Here is a 24,344-nt window from a genome sequence, read left to right on the forward strand (position 1 = left end):
TAGTTGGAAAAATAAAACCATTTGTAAACTGCTGGTAGTCTTGAATTGCTCAATGTTAAATACTATAGGGGCTTTAAAACAATAACATCACCTCATTCTGATAATGCACTTTTATATGATTTTGATATTGTTTTTATTGATTATATCATCTGTTTTTATTTTAACACCAGTGACCAAATTGATTCATAACGTTAAGGAATATATTTAACTATGGGTAATAATGTACATAATAGGAGCAAAAACGGTAAACAGGAAAATGTACAAAGACATTGGGGAAAGTTATGGGTAAGGATAAAGGTGGACCACGAAGAAATACAGAAAGCAGCATTAACAACACACTACTGCCATCTAGTGGTGAAATGGAACTGTTCATATTTGAGGAGTAGATGCTAATAAACTATGTCTATATCTATTATATTCATCAGGGGAAAGGCTAGTAAAAGAAATACATGAAATGAGAATGTAATAAAGCTGATCTCCTAAAATTTGTCAGTGGCAGATTTCGACATCAGGTGTTTCCAAGTGTTCTTTTCTGGCCTTAGAAGGATTATGTAGCACTTTGGTGCAAAGATGCAACCCAACAGTCCATAACTGGAGGCCAAGATAGCAAACACCTCTGTGGCTGTGGAGTACATCCCGGGGGGAGCTGATGTAGGCAGGAACAAAGGCTATCCACACTGCACAAAAAATGAGCATGCTGAAGGCGATGAGTCTGGCCTCATTGAAATTGTCCGGTAGTTTCCTTGCCAGGAAAGCCAACACAAGGCAGAGGCAGGCCAGCAGGCCAATGTAGCTCAGGACGAGAGCAAATGCTACAGGTGAACCTTCGCTACATAAGAGAATGATGCTCTTTCGTGGCATCAGTTGGTGTGGAGTGGGAGGAGCAACAACCAGCCACACTGCGCAGATTATTACCTGCAATAAAAGAAACGTGTCTTATTTAGATATTTGAGAAAATACCCTAATCAAGGTGCATAATGAGTCAGAAAATCCTTACCTGGACCAGTGTACAAAAAGTAATGATTGCCTTTTGCTGTGCAGGCCCAAACCATTTAATTACATTGATGCCTGGAAGTGTGGACCTGAAAGCCATTAGCACCACTATAGTTTTCCCCAGAACACAAGAGATACAGAGGACAAAGGTGATGCCGAATGCTGTGTGTCGCAGCATGCAGGACCACTCAGTGGGCCGGCCTATGAAGGTCAGAGAACACAGGAAACACAGAGTCAAGGAGAAGAGCAGCAGGAAGCTCAGCTCCGAGTTGTTGGCCTTGACAATGGGGGTGGCTCTGTGACAAGAGAATATGAAGGCCACAACACAAGTGCAGAAGGAGCCAATGAGGGAAATAGCCATCAGGGTGATGCCCATAGTGCTGCTATAGGAGAGGAATTCCACCTGTTTGGGGATACAGGCCGTCCTCTCAGCATTGGACCAGAACTCTGACAGGCAGCGCACACACTCTATGGCATCTAACGGAAAGACAAGAAGACTTTAGCTGTTATTGCGTGTTTTCACCACTGCAACTGTAGGTTTATTTCTACGACACAATGTGGGCAAGTAGCCTTTTCTCACCAGTCTGATTGCTAATCTCGCCAGCTGTGCAAACCACACAATCATGGCAGCAGATAGGGAAGTTTGGTCTGATTGCCTTCCGGGTACTTGGGGGACAAATGCTGCTGCATACTGACAAGGGAATCTAGGCAAACAAGGGAGCATACACTACACTGATCACAACACATAATAATACAAAATATGATTAAACAAAATGCAATTCCAAATTACATTATTTTATTTTATTGAGATTCCTACTTCGGTTTGGTTGCCATTCCATTCAATTATATGTTCCTGGATCTGGAGTTTTTGCTTTCCACCTGTGGTCGTCTCATCAAATTTGCCAATAGTGACTAACTCCATTTCACCATCCGGTCTTAGCTGCCAGTTCACCAGGTCATACATGGCTGCAGGGTCACCGTTCTCATCAAACTTGGTTTCATCGCCAAAGGAGTTCAAGTATTCCACACCTTGTATGTAATGAAGAAACTAACGGAATACAGTGCATAACAGTTAGTTTAACAATCTATATTTTAGCATCACTGTAATCTTTGTTTATCTGGAGTAAATTAGTGAACATGTGGGATGATACCTGCCATGGCTGTATATTGTCTTCATCTGGACAGGCCTGCTGAGGAAATGGCCCATTTCCTTTTACACAACTTCTCATTGCCTTAAGTGCATGGACAATGGCATACACAGCCTTATAGACATTGTAGGAAATCCTTAGTTGTGACACATCTGAATAGATATTCGTCACACTTCCCAGGTCTTCTGCCCCGGAGCATGGAGGTTTACCTTCAATATTATGTTCCTGACCTTCAGCCTGGACACCCAGCCTGCATTGAAACACCTCTTCCCAGAAGGGTATCAGGAAGGGATCTCCAAGGGCATCAGGGCTTGAAGGATGCAGGTGAAGCAGAAACTCTTGCAATCCAGGGATGTGTGCTCGCCGAATGGCAAATCCCATGGAGCCCTGGAGAATGTGGTGGTGCTTTTTGGGGGTAGAGAGGATGGCAGCTGTGCTCCAAGCCTCACTGGCCAGCCACTGTATCCCAGTGAGGCCCTCTCTAAATAAAAGTGATATGGAGATGTCATTTCTTGCAATCATAAACACATCAGAAATTCAAACTCAGTAAACCTGTATTTGTAAAAAGACAACAAAAACAAAAGTTTGTATCATATTTGAAATACTATGGTGGTGTCGAAGATTGTGAACAAATCATGCCTGAGAACCTCGTCAAACAATGCGGCTGCATCTTGTTCCACAGCAAACACTAGAATCACTCGAGCCCCAGAGGAGCGTATCTTGGAAACAATTGATGAAATCGTTGTCTGTGCTCGATTCTTAGGGATGACCTCATGAAGGGCAACACAAGCACCCAATTTTCTAACCTGTGAGCAACAGGAGGGATGCATGACAGCTTCATTTTAAGTTCACAATATGTTCAATAAGCAATTAAAATAGCTTAATAGCTATTTCTTTGTTAAATTCTGTATTTATAGGGTGTTTGACTCACCTCATCTGCAAATATGTTTGCCCCACCAAGGCCATAAGCATCATCCCCTGCTATCACACCCACCCAAGTCCAGCCAAAATGCATCACAAGTTGTACTAATGCATCTACCTAGTGATAGGGAGAAGCGGAGAGACAGAGAGAAAGAGTGAAAGGGAGTGCGAAAGAGAGAGAGTAAGAGAAATATTTTAATTATTCTAGATGAAAATGTGGACTAACTTGGTTAGTGTATATAGGTAATATTGTGAGTGGCTGCTGCCTCTAACCTGAAAGAAGTCACTGGGCATAGTTCTTAAAAAGCAGGAAACTCTTTTTGTCACTGAGACAGGCACAGCTGGAGAAATAACTAACCTGAATGGAAGAAAACATTTTACAATGTCCAACATTAAAACATTATTCAATTATTCAAATGTTAAAGCCACTATGAATGAGAGACTGTTGACCCTGCCCAGTAGTGGTAAGAGCAAAAAACAATCACAGTTAATGAGTAGCTATGACTCTCTTACCTGTGGCACATGGAAGACTCCTAGGAAACGGGCCACGACGAGAGACTGAGTAGAGCCTCCGTCTCCTATCAATGCTGGAATCGTCCCACGACAGGTGCCTTTACTCTGTGTCTCTCCTTCAACCTCCGAACTCCTCTCACTCCCCACTAACTCCATGGCAGCCTTCAGTGCCTGATGGGGTGTACTGCATGAATCATAGATCCTATAGCCCAGTGTGATGTTGGGAAGGAGTTTGCCATCTCTGTTGATCTCCTCTATGGCAAAGATCATAGTTTGCATCCAACGGAAAGTCCGGAAGTTAAATCTGGAAGAACAGAGATGACGCAATCATATTTTTCTACACAATTATGAGGGTGAAAATGACTTCATTTCACTCAACATAGTTTTTAAAAAAACAGAACGATGGAAGCAATAAAATGAAGAGAAAATGTGCAGCTATCAAGACTAGCTAAAGAACAGCTCACCTGGTGCACTGTTCAGGAGGAGGCGAAGAGGTGAAGGACAGACTGGGCTCCACCACCATGTCATGAAGGGAGAAGAGTCCCCCCAAGATGATGTCCCCCTTTTTCTCCAGCACAGGCAGGGTCATCGACCCTGGGATTAGTTTGCATTGCTGACTCTGGTCTTGCTTGGAGTTGTAGGGAAAAATAAAACACCATACAACCCCCAAAAGCACAAGCTCTGTGCTTTTGGGGCTGGAGAGATTGAACGCTACTGATCTCATCCAAAAAAAGGTCATCCTTTTTAAGCTTTCACCATATACCCTAGATAGCCAATATCCACATCAGTTCAACTCACACATTTTAAATAACACATACAAACAGTGACTACTGAACTAAACAATCACTTGGTAAGCTGACAAAGCATCAAACAACTTGTCAAATGAACACAGCATCTACAGAAATTTGGAAGTGTAAAATGTCTGGTTATGTCTTTTTTTTAAACTCAATTCTGTATATTTTAGGTTATGTTCATCAAACACTTCCAGTGCAACATCTTCACATCATAGACAAGCAATCCAGTTGAGTTCTAAGTGGGAGATGCTGCCCTGTAGCCTATATATGCTACCTGCTTCACATCACAACTGTCAAGTTGACCTAATTTCCCTTGGGCCTCTGGTCAGTGGAAAAAAAGCCCCCAGTTTCACAGTAAGTAACAACAACAACAACAACAATAACAAGGAACTGGAATCAGCACTTGACCGAAATGGAGAAAGACATGAGCTCATGTAACATGCCTGACTAGGCCTTACTCATCCTTCATTGATATGAAAAGGCAGGCGGAGGACCCATGCCACAAGGGGATGCTGATGTGAGATGCATGCCTTTCAAACACATAGGCACAGAAACACAATAATAATTATTCATTGTGATAGAAAGAAAGAGGTACATAAAATGGATTATTGTATAGTTTTGATTATACATTTAACACAAGCATAATAATATTACCTGACACACATACAGTACATACAGTATCTTTTACACACATTATGTCCTTTATCCTAAGTGTTCTTTATTTTTGTGAAACAAATGTCTTTCCGTAGTATTAAACAGGTGTGGTGAAATCAATATGTCCTTATTGTGTTGTGCTTATGATTAAGAGGACAAACCCTGCAGGCTACAAAACAGAGCACCACTGAGTGTGTAGCAAAGACACGTTTAGATGCTGTATGTTTTGCTGCCTCAGGTCATATAGGTTCCATTATTAATTTAATATGTCCCTGTGTGATGCTCAGAGGAAGGTCAGAGCTGCCCTAAGACAGAACGCTCAGTATTATGACACACTTGTTTCCTTTTCTTGTAAGTAAGATTTTAGAGTCGGGGTATATGACCTCAAGGGAAAGGGATCCGCCTTATTGTTTCTGAAAACAAGCTGATTAGAAGTGAACAATAAAGGCATTGCAATTGTATCAGTTGTCCACACATGGGAGATTCAAGATAATTAAAACCCCTGAGTATTAGATGTGTCACTGTATTCTGTTAAGACCTTGATTAATCAGCCTTGCAAAAGACAGGAATAAAGATGAAAAAAAGAAGAAAAAAAAGAGGCAGAAACACAAATATATAGATAGAGTGTTGAAAACAACAGAAAGATACAAGCAGTTGGCAGTAGAGAAGTATGCTGAATATGTTGAGTTAAAGCACAAGTTAGTTAGCTTTAAACAGGGAGGGCTGTGGCTTTGAGTTAGGGTGGATCATCTTCTAATCAGAAGATTGTCAGCCTCTGGCTTCTCCAGTCCTCATGTTGATGTGTCTTTGAGCAGGTTTGACACTAAACCCCAACATGCCCTTGTCAATCTCAGTGTGAATGTACATTACTTTAGATCTTGGTGGACAGGAGGCATTCAGTGTATGAATGTATGTGAATGTGTGAATGCTGGCTGCCATGTAGTGTACAGTGCTTTAGTTCTGAAGACTAGAAAGTTGCTATATATGTGCAAAGTCCATTTACCAGAGAATTATTTGAAGGACATGAAGACAGACAGACTTACAGACAAACATACAAGAAAAAATGGTTATGGTCAAACAAATAGAGCGGGACAGAATCAGAATACTTTTTGTGTATCAAAATATTTAAAGGTTATATTTGCAAAGAAGTAATTGTCAAGTTTGACAAGCAGACAACAAATAGTATTGGATGGTGGAAGGAACACATTGTGGAAGTCTTTAGCCCTGGTGCATCCTCCTTGGAGAAGGTAAAGCTGGAAGGCTGGAGCAACCTTGTTCATTTCTTTGGTAGAGGTCACTGAGGTGATCATGAAGGTCACAAAGCTCCACAATGGAAAGACGCAGAAAATGGATGAGAATCACCCTGAGATGATGAAGGCTCTCGACATTGTGAAGCTGTCACGGTTGACTTGTCACTTCACTGTCAGAAAGGGACATTTCCTATATACAAGTACAGCCCATTTATATTTAAACATCAAATCTCAGATGTTGGCCCATTACAGTAGAAGTGGGATGTCAAAAATATGAGCCAAATGAATAGAGTGGGCCACATGCAATGGACAAAGGTTCTCTGTCTGACAGTGCACTGTTGTATATGACCAGTTGTTGCTCCTCAACCATAAATAATCAATGCAAATTGTTGGTCTCCTTTGAAAGAAGCTAAGGAATGAGTCCATTGTATGTAACTAACCTTATTCATATTACCATTACAGAGTAAATTGAGATTAAATTAAGGATAATAGTGTAAAAAAGGCAATATTTCCATTATAACCAGTGCAGCTAAATGTGTACTCCTACTAGGACTGTAAGCGTAATGAGAGTACTTAAGTTCACCATTTATGATGCAATTTATAAAAATATACTTCCATGATTCATTTTAGTTTATTTTGTATAGCCCAAAATCATAAATTACAAATTTGCCACAGAGGGCTTTATAATCTGTACACATGAGATAGATAGATAGAGAGATAGATACTTTATTAATCCCCAAGAGGAAATGTGTTGTCATAGTAGTGCCCAACACTTTACAGACACCAAATGGAATAGACTAAATAAACTAAACACACAAAATAAAATAAAATAAAATATAAGAACAGGGATGACAGATATATACAAAATCAAAAAAAAAAAAAAAAAAAAAAAAAAATATATATATATATATATATATATATATAAATAAAATATATATACACAATAGAATCAAAATAAGTGCACTGTGTATTAAGGAAATTAAATTAAATTAAATGTAAACAGAGTGTGCAAAATGTGCAAAATATGTAGAACATATGTACACAATAGAATACGAATAACTGTGCAGTGTGTATTTAAGGACATTAATTTAAGTTTAAACAGAGTGTGCAAAATGCAAAGTATGTGTAGTGTATATGAAGTGTAAATCAACATAAATGTAGATGTGAATGTGTACAGTGAAAATTAAAATTAGTCCACAGAGGGTCTGGCCAGAGGTGCTTTGTTGTACAGTCTAATTGCCGTGGGCAGGAATGTTTTCCTGTATCGGTCCTTGTGACAGCGGAGCTGGATGAATCTTTTGGAGAAAGTGCTCCGCTGACTCTGCAGTAGGTGGAGGAGAGGGTGGTCCGGGTTGTCCAATATGGACAATAGTTTAATCAGTGTCCTCCTCTCCACCACCTGTTACAGATGCTCCTGCTTTCCACGGATGATGGAGCCGGCCTTCTTAAACCAGTTTGTTAGTCTGTTGGTGTCACCGGCTCCAATGCTGCTCCCCCAGCAGACAATGGCGAAATACAAGACACTGGCCACAACCGACTGGTAGAACATCTCCAGCAGCTTGCTGCACACGTTGAAGGATTGAAGCTTCCTCAGGAAAAAGAGTTAACTCATCCCCTTCTTGTAGACAGCGTTGATGTTGGCCTTCCAGTTCAGTCGGCTGTTGATGGAGACAATCAGGTAATTGTCAGCACTCCTCCACCATTTCCACGTCCACTCCAGGTCTATCTGTCGTCTTCCTCCTGAAGTCGTTCCTCCTGACCTCTGCAGATGGCATGACCCCGTGTTGGTACTGGAAGTCAGTGGTGTACAGGGTGAACAGGAAGGGAGACAGAACAGTTCCCTGTGGGGCTCCAACATCACTTAACACCGTTTCAGACAGCACACGGCCCATTCTGACTATGGTATTGCCTGTGAGGTAGTCAGTGATCCAGGAGATGGTGGACGAGGTCTACCCACCACCACCGCAGCTTCTCACTCAGTAGCAGTGGTTGGATGGTGTTAAATGCACTGGAGAAGTCAAAGAAAGTGACTCTCACAGAGACACCGGTTTCATACAGGTGCGACTGAGCTCGTTGCAGCAGGTAGATGATGGCATCATCCACTCCCACATGAAGCTGGTAAGCGAATTACAGAAGGTGCAGCGATGATTTCACCTGCGGTCGGAGGTGGGCCAAGACCAGCATCTCCAGCACCTTCACCACATGGGATGTGAGGGCAACCGGTAGGTAGTCATTGAGGCCAGATGGAATCGACTTCTTTGGGACAGGGACCAGGCACGACATCTTCCACAGCACCGGGACTTCCTCCTGCCTCAGGCTCAGGTTGTTGAGGTGCTGCAGGACACCAGACAGCTGGGTGGCGCAGGTCTTAAGGACCCTGGGGCTGATGCCATCAGGACCCTCCGCCTTGCGTTGTGAAGTTTCTTCAGCTGTCTTCTCATCTGTCAGTCGTCACAGAGAGAGGGGGGAGGGGAGGGGGGAAGAGCTCATTGATGTTGAGGGCTCAGTGATTGTGCAGCTCAACAGGGTGGACAGAGAGGGAGGTGTTTGAGAGGTGTGTTGTGTGGGGGAGACGGATGAGGGCTGTGAACTAAACCTATTGAAGAAACAGTTTAGCTTGTTGGCCCTCTCCAGGGAGCCCCCTGGCTGTCTCCCTCCAATCTTGAAGCCAGTGATTTGCTTCATCCCAGGCCACACCTCCCTCGTATTGTTATTCTGGGAGTTTGGCCTCCAACTTCCTCCTGTAGGAGTCCTTTGCCCTCCCTTGAGCTTCACCTTCAGGTTGCGCTGGACTCTCCTTAGCTCATCCCTGTCCCCAGACCTGGAAAGCAGCTTTCTTTTTGTTTAAGAAGAGCCTTCAGGTCCTTGGTGATCCAGGGTTTGTTGTTGTGGACGCAGCGCACAGTTCGGTATGAGATGGTGGTGTGTTCACAGAACTTGATGTATTCTGTGATACAGTCCGTCATGCTGTTGATGTCCACCCCATGTGGTCCACACAGCACATCCCAGTCCGTTGACTTGAAGCAGTCCTGTAGGGCGTCATCAGCCTCCAGAGGACCACCTCCTCACAAGTCCTGGTGGTCACAGGCAGCCTCTTCACCAGAGGAACATACTTGGGTGTCAGCAGGGCTAACAGTTCAATGTTCGGGCTACAGAAACACTCCTTCACACACACATGGTCGGGATTGCACCACCTCTCATTCACATACACTGCAATCCCGCCCCCTCTCTTCTTACCGCCTCAGTAAAGCGTCTCTGTCCGCTCGAACAGTCCCTGAAGCCGGGCACAGACACGCTGTGATCCGTTAAATCAGCACTCACAGAAGATCCTCTCAGTCATAACCAGCGCGCTTAGCTCATCAGTCTTATTTGCCAAGGACCTCACGTTCCCCGTTATGATCGCCGGTACCAGGGGTTTGTATTTCCTCGTTTTCGCCCTCTCCGTAGCTCCACCGGGATCACAGGCCTGTCTCCAGGCAAAAACTGTGGTTTGCACAGCGCAATCAGCTGAGCGCGTGAAAAAACAATGGTCCCAGTCATTGTCCATTGTAGTTTCAAAAAGTTACTGTCCCTTGGAAACGAAGTTCAAACGAAAGCGTGAAAGAAAAGGAAAAGAAAAAGAGAGGAAAGTGGAAAAAAGACATTAAGAAATAAAAACATATGGGCAACTACTGCCGTTGGCACGGCGCCATGCTATTACATAAGACATCCCTGACCTTTGACCTCACATCGGATCACAAAAAACTCCCCAAAGAACCCTTTCACATGGAAAAAAGGGAGAGCAACAGAGGAGGATCCCTCTCCCCGGATGGACAGAAGCAATAGATGTCATGTGTACAGAATGAACAGCGTTACAGAGTTACGACACATTCAATGAATATGACATGGACCACAATCCAGACCTCCACAATCCATGAAACAGAAGGAGGAAGAGAGTAGAGGGGGGTGGGTCATCAGCAGGGCCATGGCAGGAGGCCGGCCCACCAGGCATGAGGCATTGCGAAGGAGGCCGGACCAATGAGGTCGGCCTTTGAGGCAGGAGGCACAAAGAAGGAGGCAGGGCCATTGGGAAGGAGGCCAGGTTCAGGCCAGAGGCTGGATGCAGGAAGCAGGGGAAAGGGGTCAGGACCAGCTTCAGACACAGCCAGGTCCAATGGACCCTATGAGGCGAGAAGGCACAAAGACTGATTTTGGCCATGATGACCGTTTACTGGGAGCATTAATTCAAAACCCCTATTATTGATCCTTTCAGCCATGTTAGGAATAACATAATTCATTTCTCAAAATATTGAAAAAGTAATAAACACAACAAATCTTTATAAATATGCATAGATGACGAGATTTTCACAGATCTGTCTTGGGAAATCAAATTATGTAAGGGTTGTTGGTGTGGTTGCTTCCATACAGCCACCAGGTGGCAATGAACAGCCACAGCTCCTACCTGTGCAAACCAGTAAAACTTGACTAAGATGGCTGCTCACTATCACTGAGATATCAAATACTGAAACCTAACCAATCCAACCAACAAGAGCAACGAGTAGCCGCAAGTAACTAAAGCCTGCAATTTTTGGTGAAAATAACATATGCCTTGATGAAACATGTTGTCAAGAACATGTGTTTGACTGTGAAATATTACATTTGATAGCTTTGTTTCCCTATAAATGCTAGATGTTGTGTGTTTCGAATCATGGTGCATTTAGGTCAGTGCGCGAACTATGCGTTTGCAATCGGAGGTCTCGTCACCCCCCGCAATTTGTCCAAAAGGGGTCCAATAAGGTCCACTTCGTGCAACTTGTTATGGATCCAGTTGGCTGTGTCAATTATGGCGGAAAATCGTATCTCGCACTCACTATTCATATTTTTGAATGCATATTTTGCAGTTTGAATAAAGAAAACTGCTGGTCATTGGTGTAGGCCCCCCCCCCAAAAAAAGGATTTTCTGTTTGACCAAAGATGGTTTCTGTCATGGTAGGTAATTCTTATCACGCTGATTTATGTTCTTTCTTACAAGTTCGGTTTTAATTAATTTTTTTATGCTACTGAAAAGGTAGTCTGACATCATTGACTGCTGACACCTGCCGTCAATCATGATCTGATTGACTATATTAGGCAAGCACAGGACCACAGCACAGCGCCACCCAGTGTACATATATAGTTACATCTTCATTAACACATTTGGCTCCTACAAACACCATAGCACATATTCAGTCGGCCTCATACCCAGGTAGTAAACCTGGATGAGAAACTTAGTTTTGAGCATAGAACATTTAATAAGTTGATGGTAAAAACAGACATTGAAGGACGACCTACTATCATATTGAATTATGGAGCTGCACCAATCATGGTTCATGTAGCTGCTTGTAATAAAGCGTGTCAGGACATGAAGCCCATGATTAAAATAATCTCCATCCAGAAACTTTAGTTTACTTATAATAACGATTATTACCATTTACCATGTTTCAGGACTGTCACAGATGTTCTACATTTAAGATAAGAACTTTTACAAAAAGCTGAATTGAGCTCTCATTGTCACTCAGATCTTTTGCAACAAGAGCCTTTAACTTTAATTCAGTAAAGGCAGCTTGGTGCAATCATTAATTAACTTTTAGGTTGAGATATCAAAACAAAAACATCCTGATTAAATGTTTGGGACGGGCACCATATGGAGATGAGGCATGAGTGTGCGATTTGAAGCGGTAAAGTGGGGAATCGTGACACATCTGGGGAACACTTAAGCTTGTTATTGTGTATATTTTGGAGGTGGTGTCATGGCATCATCCTAAAGCTGCTAATTTACCTTTTACTCAGGGGATTGAGGGGGAACACAGGGCCAGCTGGGCAAGAAAAGACAAGCAAGTGTTTCCAACAAGACTGATGACATCTGGGCCTGAGGCTAAGAAACAACAGCTCACCAGGTGTTCCGTTGGAAATTAATTAACTTTGAGTTTTAATTGGAGGTGATCTCACGTCTTTCAAAACAAGCAGCTCACATTAATTAGCAAGAGGAAGACTACAGGAGAAACATTATTTACTCCCAGCTACACTAACTAGTTTCATATTGGAGAGGGTATAATCTTTAGGTTAAATGTGACAAATCTTGCATGTCACAGCCCAATGTTATGCAGCAATATGATTCTCAAAGCAATCAAAAGGTGTTTATTGACAACATACATGGTTTTCTTAAGTGTGAAATAAAATGAAACATTAGAATGAATTGGCTTGGCAAGGGTTCAACATTAGATTTTGGGGAAATCACTGCTTTAATGCATCTTGGCCTATTCTTCAACCATCCCTCAATAATAATAAGGACTTTTCAGCTTTGTTTACAAAAATGTCACTCTAATTTCTGCTGGATAACACTTAATTAAATAGGGTTTACCGTATTTGGGCTGATGTTCCTGCATCCACAATTTAAGGCTGTATGACATACATAACTGCTCTGATGCACCTGGTCATCACAGTGGAGATGATCTGAACATTTATATTCACACATCCTTCAGAGATGTGACTCAGCCTGATTATAGTATTTAAACATCACACAGCCAGGTCCCAGCAAAAGTGCCCACTGTGGGTAGGTGTGGATTCCCTGTTCATATTTAAGTCAATCAGGCACACTATAGTTTGGTATTTTGTAAATCTGGATGCTTTATCATCTTATTGCAGCCTTTCAGGCTGCATACTTCATAAGATGCAGCCCATGGATTTGGACACAGCTTTAGTGTACTTTAATAAAAAATCCTTTTATATTTTCATGAGCAGGGCTGAATCTCCATTTTCCTGTTTTTATGGTATTAATGTATCATATAACTCAAAATGATCAAATACATTAATTATCCTTTTATTTGTGTTTATTAAAGTTATATCTGATAAAAACAATGTCAATATTTCAACAACAAATCACTTTCTGAAATCAAATTTGTATTTAAAAAAAAACAAAGTTCCTATAACAAAGCTCCTATAACAAACCACCTTGCACCAACATTTTGAACTAGTTTTGCTAGCAGCACAGTTTCTTTGTTGGGGTCAGTTGTGCCTGCAGTCCCTATGGAGGATGCTGAAGGCTGGACGAGGGCTGCAGATTTAGAGTGAGGGGTTGACGGGGCCGAGCCAGGACCTGTGAATGTTGTTGAAAGCTGGTCAGCGAACAACATGTGTCAGCACCTGGACCTCAGAAATCTCTGGCTGATTTGAAGTGAAATGTTTTGACAGGAGCAGCTTTCTATCATGATCGTCATTTTTTTTAATTGTATTTCTTTATGTTTCTTATATCTTACCTTACAAGTTGGTCCATTTCAACTTTTGTTGTATTTCTTATTTTGCTTTCATTTTTGTATTCATTTTTATACCTATATTTTCTCTTAATGTGTCTTTGTTTTATTGCTTTGTGTCAGCTGTAGCTCATGGGGAGAGTGGTCGTAACATAACCACAAGGTATCCGGTTCAATAGCAGATTAGATAATGTATGGCCGAGTAAAAACAACTTCCATTTTCATGGCGAATGGTGTTCTTTGTTGTTGCGCCCCACGCACATAGTTTTATATTTTTTAAATCCTTTGATAATTTGTGACTGCTAAGGTCTCAAGACCATACTGCCCGACTTGACTGCAGCGCCACTTAATGTTTAAATATTATGAAAAAATTAGGGTAGGTTTAGAGATATCATGTGGACATAGGCTAGCAATTTGGTGACGATAGGCCAAGTGATTTGGAAGTTATGTATGTACATATTAGGCCACACCCCTTAGAAGTTCATTGGACCATATCCTCTGAATGCAATGAGATATCAACAAGCTTTTGACAACTTATGATGACATTGAACCAATGATGAACCACAGAAAACTTTGTAAAAATCGGACCCAGCATTTAGGAGAAAATGGAAAAGAACATGTTTTTTACCTAATTAAAAATGGCGGTGAATCTGATTAGGCGCATTTTAGGCGCACCATTGACTTTTTAGTAGAGCATGTCCAAGTGGACATGTGCCAAATGTCAAGTCAATCGGTCATTGGGGGCAAAAAGCGTGGGCTTTTTCAACTCAAGGGGACGCTATAGAGAAATAATTTTATACCCAAATACGAGACCTCTAAAATATCAAATTTTTCACTTGTCCTGATATGCCTGTCAAATTTAACAACTTTTGGGATATGATAAAGCCCCCCAAAAGGCAATAAACCATAGAGAATAATAATAATAATTCCTCGAAATACAATAGGTTCCTCTACGACAAAGTCGTCACGAGGACCCTAATAAACAACATCATCATCAATAGCCACAGCATAATCTCTAACATTATTGCAGCTTTTCAGCAACTGCACAATATTGCCACAAGATGGCAACATTGTGCATGCTATCACTATACTTGTATTAATACTTGTAATTATGAATTGCATAATTTTAGCCATTTCGTGTGATAGATAGATAGATAGATAGATAGATAGATAGATAGATAGATAGATAGATAGATAGATAGATAGATAGATAGATCCAGAACATCACATTTGGAGTTGATTCCCTTTCCAACATTTAAAATATAAAGTGCATATCAACTTAAATGATATGTCGTTATTTAAGTTTGACTAGTTCAAAAGCCATGGTCAAATGTTCAAGGGCAAAGTTTTGACAAACAAAGGCCTCAAGTTCTCCAGTAGATCTTAAGGGGATCATGATGCAACAGCCCTGACGGGATTTTTCCAGTGTAAACTTAGGGGACAGGTGTGGTGTGGAGGAAGACTGGAGACAATGTGAATTCTGGAGGGAGATTGTTAATTTGTTCGTGCGCTTATGAGTGGGAAGAGCCTGAGGTATAAGTCATGGTCATGCCTGAGGAACCTACACTTACCCACATGTGTTCTAATCATACCCCAAAAGACATACCCTCTGAGGTCATCAACAGTCATCTTTAAAAACATACAAACATTTATTCATTTTTAATTAAGGATAACCTAAGAGGCATATCACTTGACTAAAATCATGAAAAACAACAATAACACCAAATTAAATGTCACATGGCCCAATGACTTGCTAAATCAGGCCTGCTTAATGTATTACTTTGATCAAAGGCATAGTATTAATTCCCTTATTATAGTTTAACTGTAATGTGAACTACTATAGAGTTAATCACAAAACAATAATGCACATTGCATGCAATATAATTTTGTGTTGTTGTAATGTTGATATATATTGTTTTAAAGCAAAAACAAATATTTGTTTACATTATTCATGTTCATTTTCAAGTTTAATATGGAGATTCATTATTTACCTTTGGAACATATCTACTGTAACAGTTGAAAAGGTTGCAACATTAAATAATAATTTTCTGAGCCCATTAGATGAGAAAAATTTGCCACAGTAAAGTATTTATTATTAATTATACATTTTGAGTTGTTGATATACAGAAGCCATAGGGATTTTTTGGGGCGGAGCCATACGTTGCTTTGTCATTTAAAATTAGAACATTAGACACTTCCTTTTAATAGTATAAGTACAACACAATTACAGACAGAAAATTAAAATAAATCTACTGCTGTGATTTAACAAATAAATCAAAGGGCTCTTTGGGTCGCATTACTCAACAAATGTTTCTTTGTATTGGTCTCAGGCTTAAATAAAATTATATAGCACTTTGGCAAAAAAACACAAAAAAGCATTCCATAACTTGAAGCCAAAATTGCAAATATCTCTACAGCCACTGTGAACTTCCCAGGAGAGCTAGCATAAGCTGGGATAAAAGTAATCCAGACTGCACAGAATATCAGCATGCTGAAGGTGATGAATTTAGCTTCATTAAAATTATCAGGTAACTTTCTAGCCAAAAAGGCAAGTACAAAACATAACACGGCCAAAAACCCTATATATCCTAACACAGCCCAGAACCCCAGAGGTGACCCCAGTGCACACTCAAGAATAATCTTTTCTTTATAGTGGTTCATATTTTTGAATGGAAATGGAGGGTTGATTGTCAGCCAAAGAATGCAAATAAGAACCTGTATGAGAGTGAAAAACAGAACACTGAGTCTCTGCTGTGCAGGCCCAAACCATTTCATCATATTACTACCTGGAAGTGTTGCCCTGAAGGCCATTAACACCACGATAGTTTTCCCCAAAACACAAGAGATACAGAGGACAAAGGTGATGCCGAATGCTGTGTGTCGCAGCATGCAGGACCACTCAGTGGGCCGGCCTATGAAGGTCAGAGAACACAGGAAACACAGAGTCAAGGAGAAGAGCAGCAGGAAGCTCAGCTCAGAGTTGTTTGCCCTGACAATAGGAGTCTGCCTGTAGTGGAAAAATATGAGGGCTATAGTCATCGCCAGGCAGGCACCAAAGACGGAAAAGGTGACCAACAGTATACCCATCAATTCCCTGAAGGTGATGTACTCAATAGCTTTCAAGTCACAGTTATTCCTCTCTTCGCTGGACTTGTACTCGGAGAGGCATTTGTCACATTTCACTGCATCTGAAAGCATAAATATGTTTAGGCTGTACAGTGCACACATCCTCAGATAGACCAATAAAGTGCTTGCAGTGATTTTACCCAACAGAAACACGATGATTGCTAGAGTAAAGGCTAGGAATCCGGCCGTCTCACTTGTACTGTTGCTGAACTCCCCGTCAGCACATGTGACGCAATCAAAACAGCAAATAGGCTTGCCTTTCACAAAAGCCCGGCGGGTGCCTGGTAAACAGCTCTCACTGCAAACAGACCTTGGTACCTGTATTCAAAGAGAGAATTGTTTATTACTCATGATAACAAAAAATATTACGCTCAGAATAAAATTCAAGAAAGCTCAGTCGGACAGGCTTTCGAGATTGACTAACTTCAAGATTCTCGCCTGCCCAGATAGCTCTCAGATCTGCTTTCATCTCAAACTGCTGCCCCTCACGCTGTGAGGCATCATAGAAACCAATGGTTTCAAAGACGATGTAATCGGTCTCATCCATCTGCCAGTTTACCAGTGCATAACGTGCCACAGGGCCGCCCAATTCATCAAAGAAAACCCTTTCACCAATCTTAGTAGTGAAATTGACCTGTGTTAGGTAATGCAGAACCTGTAGGGAAACAGATATGTTCTTATTTAGCTAAATATAAATTAACATATTTTGACTCGACTTTAATTACATTTTTATGTTTACCTGCCATGGTTGGGCATTTTCCCAATCAGCACAAGTATTGTTCTCAAAAGGCCCCTGTCCATCTTTGCAGGTAAACAACATGTGCAAAGCTTGAGCGACAGCATATGTGGCCTTGTAAACATTGTTCAGTAAACTGGCATCTGAAACATCGATGAAGCGCGTGTTTGTGTCCCACAGAGACTCCTTCCCGGTGCAGGCTGCGACTGAACCCTGAGCTTGAGTCTCTGCTTGGAGACTCAGAGTGCAGCCGAACACCGTCTCCCACAACTCCACCAGTCCCTGGTCTCCCGGTGTGGTGGAGGGCCGGCTGTTAGCAAGGAACTCCCGCAGTCCAGGGATGTGAGCATTTAATGCTGCGAAGCCCACCGCACCCTGCATCACAGCGTAGTTTACTGGAGAGGCAATATACCGATAGGTGATCCAACCCTCACTGCCCACCCATTGCAGGCCTGTCACATTGTGAGCATGAAGCTCCTTAATAAGTATGTCAAGGTCTGTGCCATCAGCAAAAGCCACTATGACCTTCGAGGTGGATTTCTTAATAATGTTCACCACTTCTAAGAACCACTTCCTGGGATCGGTTCTGTAAATAGCCACTGAGTACTCAACACATACACCTTCTTTTTCTGCTGCTTCCAGGAAAGTGGCCATGCCACCATTCCCATAGTCACTATTAGTTCTGATAGCCCCTACCCAGGTCCAGCCAAAGTGTTTCACAAGCTTTGCGAGGGCTTTGCTCTGGTGAATGTCACTAGGTATGGTTCTGAAGAAAGATGGATAGTCTCTTCTTTTGCTAAGACATGCACAAGTGGCTGAATGACTGATCTGAAACACAAGTAAAATAGAGAAAGAGCAAGTTTTGAGATGCCTAATATGAAAACCTTTACACATATTATATAACTTATCACTAAACAACTAAAAACATCCCTCGACAGCTCATTTGTATAGAAACTGTGCATGTCCCCAACACTCACCACAGGTATATTGAAGGGTCCCATGGTGCGTGCAATACCTATTGTAGAGGTAGATGTGGTTTCACCTATGACAGCATGCACATTTGAATGTTTGCTACAGCTGCCTTCCCCACTCTCATACCTATTCATTAGGTTCAGTGATGCCCTGATGGACAGAGGGATACTGGGGCAGGAGTCAAAGATCCTGTAACCCAATGTCACTCCGGGCAGCAGATCTGAGCTGTTGTTTATCTCCGCTATGGCAAATATCATGGTGAACGCATATTGAAGCTCTCCTGGGTCCAGTCTTAAAAAAGAAGAGGGATCAGATTTTACCATTTGTCAAAAGTAAAACAATGTATGAAACACACACTGATTTGCAGATAAAACATGAATAAACAACACATATTGTATTGAGATTACAGATATATTAGTTTCATACCGCTTACCCTTCACACTGGATTGTTCCTGGGTTGACTTGGTGAACTGGATTGACACTGACTGGGTTCTGATGGAAGGAGAAAATGCCTCCAATGTTGATGTCTCCCTCCTTAGAAAACTGAGACTGTTCTTTTGTCCCATATGTTTGACACACAGGCTTCCCTCCTCTGACAGTCAGAAGAGAAAGAAGTAGCAGATCTGCTATCAGCAGCATTTTAGCTCACCTCAATATTTACCACACAAGGCCGAAAGCTAAAATCCCTCAACTCTCAGCATTTTATAGGGTTTTTCCTAGAACTATCACAAAGTCACACTAGCCTGGGAGCAACCTATGCAAATGGTGTGTTTTTGTCCACCAACGGCAGTGCTTCTGGCATGACTGAAAGATGGATGGGCCTATTAGAGGGACTACATTTGTTTGCCATCATGGTTTTTAGCATAACCAATATTGACTTACAATAATGATTTTAGAAAACAGTCTCCATGGGGATGTCTAAGCTCTTGTGTATTAGTATTTTATATCAGTTTTGGATTTAATTTTGAGCAAATGATGAAAAATACATTTTGGACAATTTGATGCAATGGATTATTTTTACTTTTACTTTTTCAGTCATTTAATTCACTGCAGTTGAGAACATTCAATATAGAATTTAAGCTTCAGGGATGGTAATGCACTCAAATTGTTAATTGCATTTAAAAAACTGCAAATGTGGGTACTCTGAATGCTGCTCGGCTCATTTCCTGTAAAATCATATTTAACCTACAGCCTTTAGTAAATTAAGACTAGAATAGCAATTCAGACCATTTTTACTGGTTTCTCCCAATCATATGTTTTTTTGTATTTCTCTCTGGTTTTAGCAGTAAAATATAACATTTTGGAGCAAATATACAAAATAGTAAGCCAAAGCTTGAGGCCAGAATAGCAAATATCTCTACAGCTACAGTAAACTTCCCAGGAGAACTGACATACGCTGGGATAAAAGTAACCCAGACTGCACAGAATATCAGCATGCTGAAGGTGATGAATTTAGCTTCATTGAAATTATCAGGCACCTTTCGAGCCAGAAAGGCAAGGATAAAGCATAGCACAGCCAGGATTCCTATATACCCCAGCACAGCCCAGAAACCTATATGTGAACCTAAATTACACTCTAGAATTATCCTTTCAGTGGCATAAGCTGTATTTTTGTAGGGGAATGGTGGGGCGAGAATTAACCACAGCACACAAACTAACACCTGCAGTAATGTACAGCTAAGAACACTTGTTCTCTGAAGTGGAGCAGAACACTGAGGAACTGTGTTGTTGGCCTTTTGCCCTTAAAGGCGATCACCACTGCTAAAGTTTTCGCCAAGATACAAGATATGCACAAGGCAAAGGTGATGCCAAATGCTGTGTGTCGCAGCATGCAGGACCACTCAGTGGGCCGGCCTATGAAGGTCAGAGAACACAGGAAACACAGAGTCAAGGAGAAGAGCAGCAGAAAGCTCAGCTCAGAGTTACTGGCTTTCACAAGAGGTGTGTGATGAAACCAAAAAAAGGACACATGACACCACCAGTGTTAAGCTTGCTCCAAACAATGAGAAAGCGGTGAGAAGGGCGCCCATGGTTTCTCCAAAAGATAGGAACTCAATCACCTTTGGAACACACTGGCTGTGATCTTCAATTTGACCAGTACTCCAGTGGACAGCGGGAGCATTCTCCCGTATCTGAATAAAAAAACATGTAACACTAAAATGTGTTTAAAGCTGTAAGATGCAGGTTCAAACTCACACATCCTCTGCCCTTTACTGGACTTTGTGGTAACTTTCCTCCAATCACAAACCACCTTTGCCCTGAAAATCTGCGTAAGTGTAGTTGCTCAATCACTGCTTCAGTGCTTCAGTGGGGTGTGCTGCTTTTTTTTGTTGCTAACTTTAGCAAATTAGGAATTGCCCGGTGAAATCACCGCTTCAAGAATCTTATCAGGAATCTTGTCAGTGCCGTCATGTCCCGACCTCACATCCATGAGGATATCTAAGCTTTGTGACAGAACTTAACGTTGCCGGCTTACAGTACCTCGGCAGAAGCCATGCAGACTTCCAGCATGTTAATGTGATGGTTCTGTGTGACGCTGCTATGCTTCGCTGCTATGCGTCGTTGCTATGCTTTGTTGCTATGCTTTGTTGCTATGCTTTGTTGCTATGCTTTGTTGCTAAGCTTTGTTGCTATGCTGTGTTGCTATGCTTCACTGCTATGCTTCGCTGCTATTCTTCACTGCTATGCTTCGCTGCTATGCTTCGCTGCTATGCTTCGCTGCTATGCTTCGCTGCTATTCTTCGCTGCTATGCTTTGCTGCTATGCTTCACTGATATGCTTCACTGCTATGCTTCGCTGCTATACTTCGTTGCTATGCTTTGTCGCCATGCTTTGTTGCTATGATTCACCGCTATGATTCACCGCTATGCGTTGTCACTATGCGTTGTCACTATGCTTCGCCTCTATGCTTCGCCTCATTGCTTTGTTGCCATGCTTATTTGCTATGCATTGCCGCTATGCTTTGCCTCTATGCTTCTTTGGTATCCTTCTTTGCTGTCTTGGCCTGGGTTGTAAATAAGTAAATGGGCTGTGGTGATTAACCTTTAGTCATTCAGGATCAATGTGGTTGGGTTGAGGTTATATTGGCAGGACGTGCATTCAACAGGCTCCAATCGCTGTACCCATAGAGTCCAGTTAAAGCAAAGGTTTAAATATTATAACCGTAGTTCTATCCCTGCTGCTGTTCGCTGAATAGAATGTGTAGATTTAGTAGCGGGGTGTGCCGCTGTATATACTGTGGGGTTTGCGTGTATTGGGTTAGGTATAGCCTCGTTATATTACACATAGAGTCTGGTAGAGGAGCAGAGCCCTGGCTTACGGAACCATCCATCCATCCATCCATCCATCCATTTTCAATACCGCTTATCCTCATTAGGGTCGCGGGGGCGCTGGAGCCTATCCCAGCTGACATAGGGCGAAGGCAGGGGACACCCTGGACAGGCCGCCAGTCCATCGAGGGCACATGTAGGGACATATAACCATTCACTCTCACATTCACACCTATGGGCAATTTAGAGATCAATTAACCTGCAGCATGTCTTTGGACTGTGGGAGGAAGCCGGAGAGGCCCGGAGAGAACCCCACGCTGCCACGGGAGAACATGCAAAACTCCACACAGAAGGACCGCATCCGACCGGGAATTGAAACCCGCGGAACCTCTTGCTGTGAGGCGACAGTGCTAGCCACTACACCACCGTGCACCACCCGCTTACGGAACCATAGTTACAATATCGTAACCTTCGTTATGACGAACAGAACTCAATTTTAAAATAAACGCTTGCTGGAAGAAACTGGAGAGCATTGATTTAGTACAAATATTAGACAATGAAATAGAAATAGGAAATATTTTACTCACTGCTGGAATTGCTGATGTGTCCAGCAGCACAGGTGATGCATGAGAAACAACAGTTGGGTTTTGCCTTAATCACCGCCTGCCGGAAACCTGGCAGGACAACTCTCACTGCAGACGGACTGTGGCCTCTGTAATACCACACCACTCATCAACTACTCATAGTGTGTTGCCCTTGTAATCTTAATGTTAATGTAATTAGTTTTAAATAACCTCCACAATTAGTATATCATATTAAAAACATTGATACCTTTGGGGATTCAGCAGCCCATGTTGTGTTTATTTCGTTCACGATAAACTGTTTTCCTTTTGGTAGAGATGCATCGTAGCTCCCTACAGCCACAAACACAGTATCTCCTGCTTGGTTTCTCTGCCAGTTCACCAGCTCATATGTTGCTGCAGGGTCTCCATGTCCATCAAAATTAACTCTTTCTCCTGATGGAAGAGTGAAATTCACAACTTGGAGGTGTTTCACCACCTACCAAAAGAGAACAAGCTTGAATTCCTTATATTTAGGGGAATTGTTGATTATTTCAAATAATTTACATAATCCTTGAAGGCAACTATTTACCTGTTTAATCTGTACATTATCTTTCCAGTTACATGACTGATTCACAGCTTCATCATTTTGTCCACATTTTAACATGTTATGCATTGCATGAGCCACAGCATACACAGCTTTATACACATTGTTAGATATCCTGAGCTCTGTCACATCTGTGAAAGGATTGTTGATGTCCTCTAGTCTCTCAGAGCCAGAGCACTGAGTCTGACCCTGCAAATTAGATTGGAAACTGCAACCAAATGTGGCTTCCCAGAACTCTCTCAGCAGATTATTGTGTGGGTTTTGACTTGGGTTAACCTTCAAAAGAAACTCTCGCAGGCCTGCTATCTTTGTTTTTCTGATGGTGAAGCCCAGAGACCCTGTTAGGATTCCCGAGTACCTCTCAGTGGCCAGATGACCAGCCGTAATCCAGGACTCACTGCCCACCCACTGCAGCCCAGTCAAGTTCTGCTTCAGAGCTTCCTCAAGCAGAATGTCCATCTCGCCCTGGGCGAGGAAGGCAACTAAGACCCTTGCACTGCCACTATGGATCACTCTGACCACCCTGGCAACCTGCCAACTGGGGTCAGTCCTCGAAATGGCCTCTGAGGTACTCAACACAGACCCCCTCCTGGCTTGCAGCTGTGATAAATGTTTCCATGCCGTTTGTTACCATAGTCATTGGTCCACTTCTAACCTGCGCCTACCCATGTCCAGCCAAAGTGCTTTTACCAGTTTTGCTAAGGCTCTGCTCTGATAGTAATCACTAGGGATGGTTCTGAAGAAGAGGGATATTCCTTTCTGTTACTTAGACAAGCACAAGTGGCAAAGTGGCTGATCTAATAGAAAAGAAAAGGAGGGAAACAAAACATAACATTGATAACATTTGAGTATAAATCCAACTTTGGCAGAATGTTGTTGACTCAATATCTGACTTTGTTGAGGGTCACTCTATACTAACTTATCACAAGACAAATTCAGATAATTAACAATTCGTTTGCAAAATGAAACAAGTTGAAATCAGTTAAAAATGAACAGACAATTGCTGACAAATAATTACCACTGGTATTTGGAAAATCCCTGAAATGTGTAGCATCACAATAGTAGAGGAGGACTCAGAGGCCCCAATGATGGCATGAACAGATGACTGTCTTGAGCAGGTTTTACCCAAAGTCCTTTCCTGCCCATTCATTAGACCCATCACTGCACGCATTGAAGTCAATGTTGAACCACAGCTGTCAAATACCTTATAACCAATTGAGATATTAGGCAGCAGAGAGCTGCTATTGTTGATCTCCTGGATGGCAAAAATCATTGTTTGGGCAAAACGAAATTCTCTAAAATGTATCCTGAAAAGAGTAAAAACACTTTTAACCAACATTTTTATGACTTTTTGGGTTAAGAAACAGCAATTGAGAAAGGAGACGACAAACATTACCTGGAACATATGAGAGATTCTGGAGCATTTGTGAAGGAGAGTGAAGGCTTTGATATTTGGCTATGGATGGAGAAAGCTCCTCCAATAGTGATATCTCCTTCCTTAGATAACAGAGGAAACTCTGGGTTCCCCAACAT

The 24,344-nt window shown here is 42.0% G+C and overlaps 3 protein-coding genes across 3 annotated transcripts; all 3 read right to left on the reverse strand.

The window, feature by feature from the left end:
- Positions 1–479: 479 nt before the first annotated feature.
- Positions 480–4,194, reverse strand: LOC117741238 (extracellular calcium-sensing receptor-like). Its single transcript, XM_034548134.1, is given in 12 exon segments — positions 480–641; positions 643–915; positions 998–1,470; positions 1,574–1,697; positions 1,811–2,041; positions 2,145–2,622; positions 2,781–2,947; positions 3,073–3,180; positions 3,336–3,372; positions 3,374–3,420; positions 3,576–3,879; positions 4,040–4,194. Coding segments are annotated over 12 exon segments (2,529 nt in total). The 5' UTR covers positions 4,165–4,194.
- Positions 4,195–15,815: 11,621 nt separating this feature from the next.
- On the reverse strand, positions 15,816–18,912 carry LOC117741255 (extracellular calcium-sensing receptor-like). Its single transcript, XM_034548162.1, has 6 exons — positions 18,809–18,912; positions 18,381–18,666; positions 17,407–18,231; positions 17,092–17,322; positions 16,862–16,985; positions 15,816–16,729 (listed from the first exon to the last, which is right to left on the reverse strand). The coding sequence occupies exons 2-6, from the start codon at positions 18,630–18,632 to the stop codon at positions 15,816–15,818; spliced, it is 2,346 nt and encodes a 781-aa protein (XP_034404053.1). The 5' UTR covers positions 18,633–18,666; positions 18,809–18,912.
- A 695-nt stretch (positions 18,913–19,607) lies between these two features.
- LOC117741248 (extracellular calcium-sensing receptor-like) lies at positions 19,608–24,344 on the reverse strand. Its single transcript, XM_034548153.1, is given in 14 exon segments — positions 19,608–20,104; positions 20,107–20,338; positions 20,340–20,462; positions 20,464–20,507; positions 22,232–22,322; positions 22,324–22,356; positions 22,476–22,703; positions 22,797–23,378; positions 23,380–23,436; positions 23,438–23,497; positions 23,499–23,557; positions 23,560–23,608; positions 23,830–24,118; positions 24,208–24,344. Coding segments are annotated over 14 exon segments (2,481 nt in total).

Source organism: Cyclopterus lumpus, chromosome 13 (genome assembly GCF_009769545.1).
Source record: "Cyclopterus lumpus isolate fCycLum1 chromosome 13, fCycLum1.pri, whole genome shotgun sequence".
Lineage (NCBI taxonomy): Eukaryota > Metazoa > Chordata > Actinopteri > Perciformes > Cyclopteridae > Cyclopterus > Cyclopterus lumpus.

Coding starts and splice junctions, on each gene's coding strand:
- LOC117741255 (XM_034548162.1), bottom strand. CDS start 18,632: ATGATATTTGCCATAGCGGAGATAAACAACAGCTCAGATCTGCTGCCC. Junction 18,232..18,380: donor GACCCTTCAATATACCTGTG/GTGAGTGTTGGG, acceptor CTTGTGTTTCAG/ATCAGTCATTCAGCCACTTG. Junction 16,986..17,091: donor GGGCAGGCGAGAATCTTGAA/GTTAGTCAATCT, acceptor CTTTGAATACAG/GTACCAAGGTCTGTTTGCAG.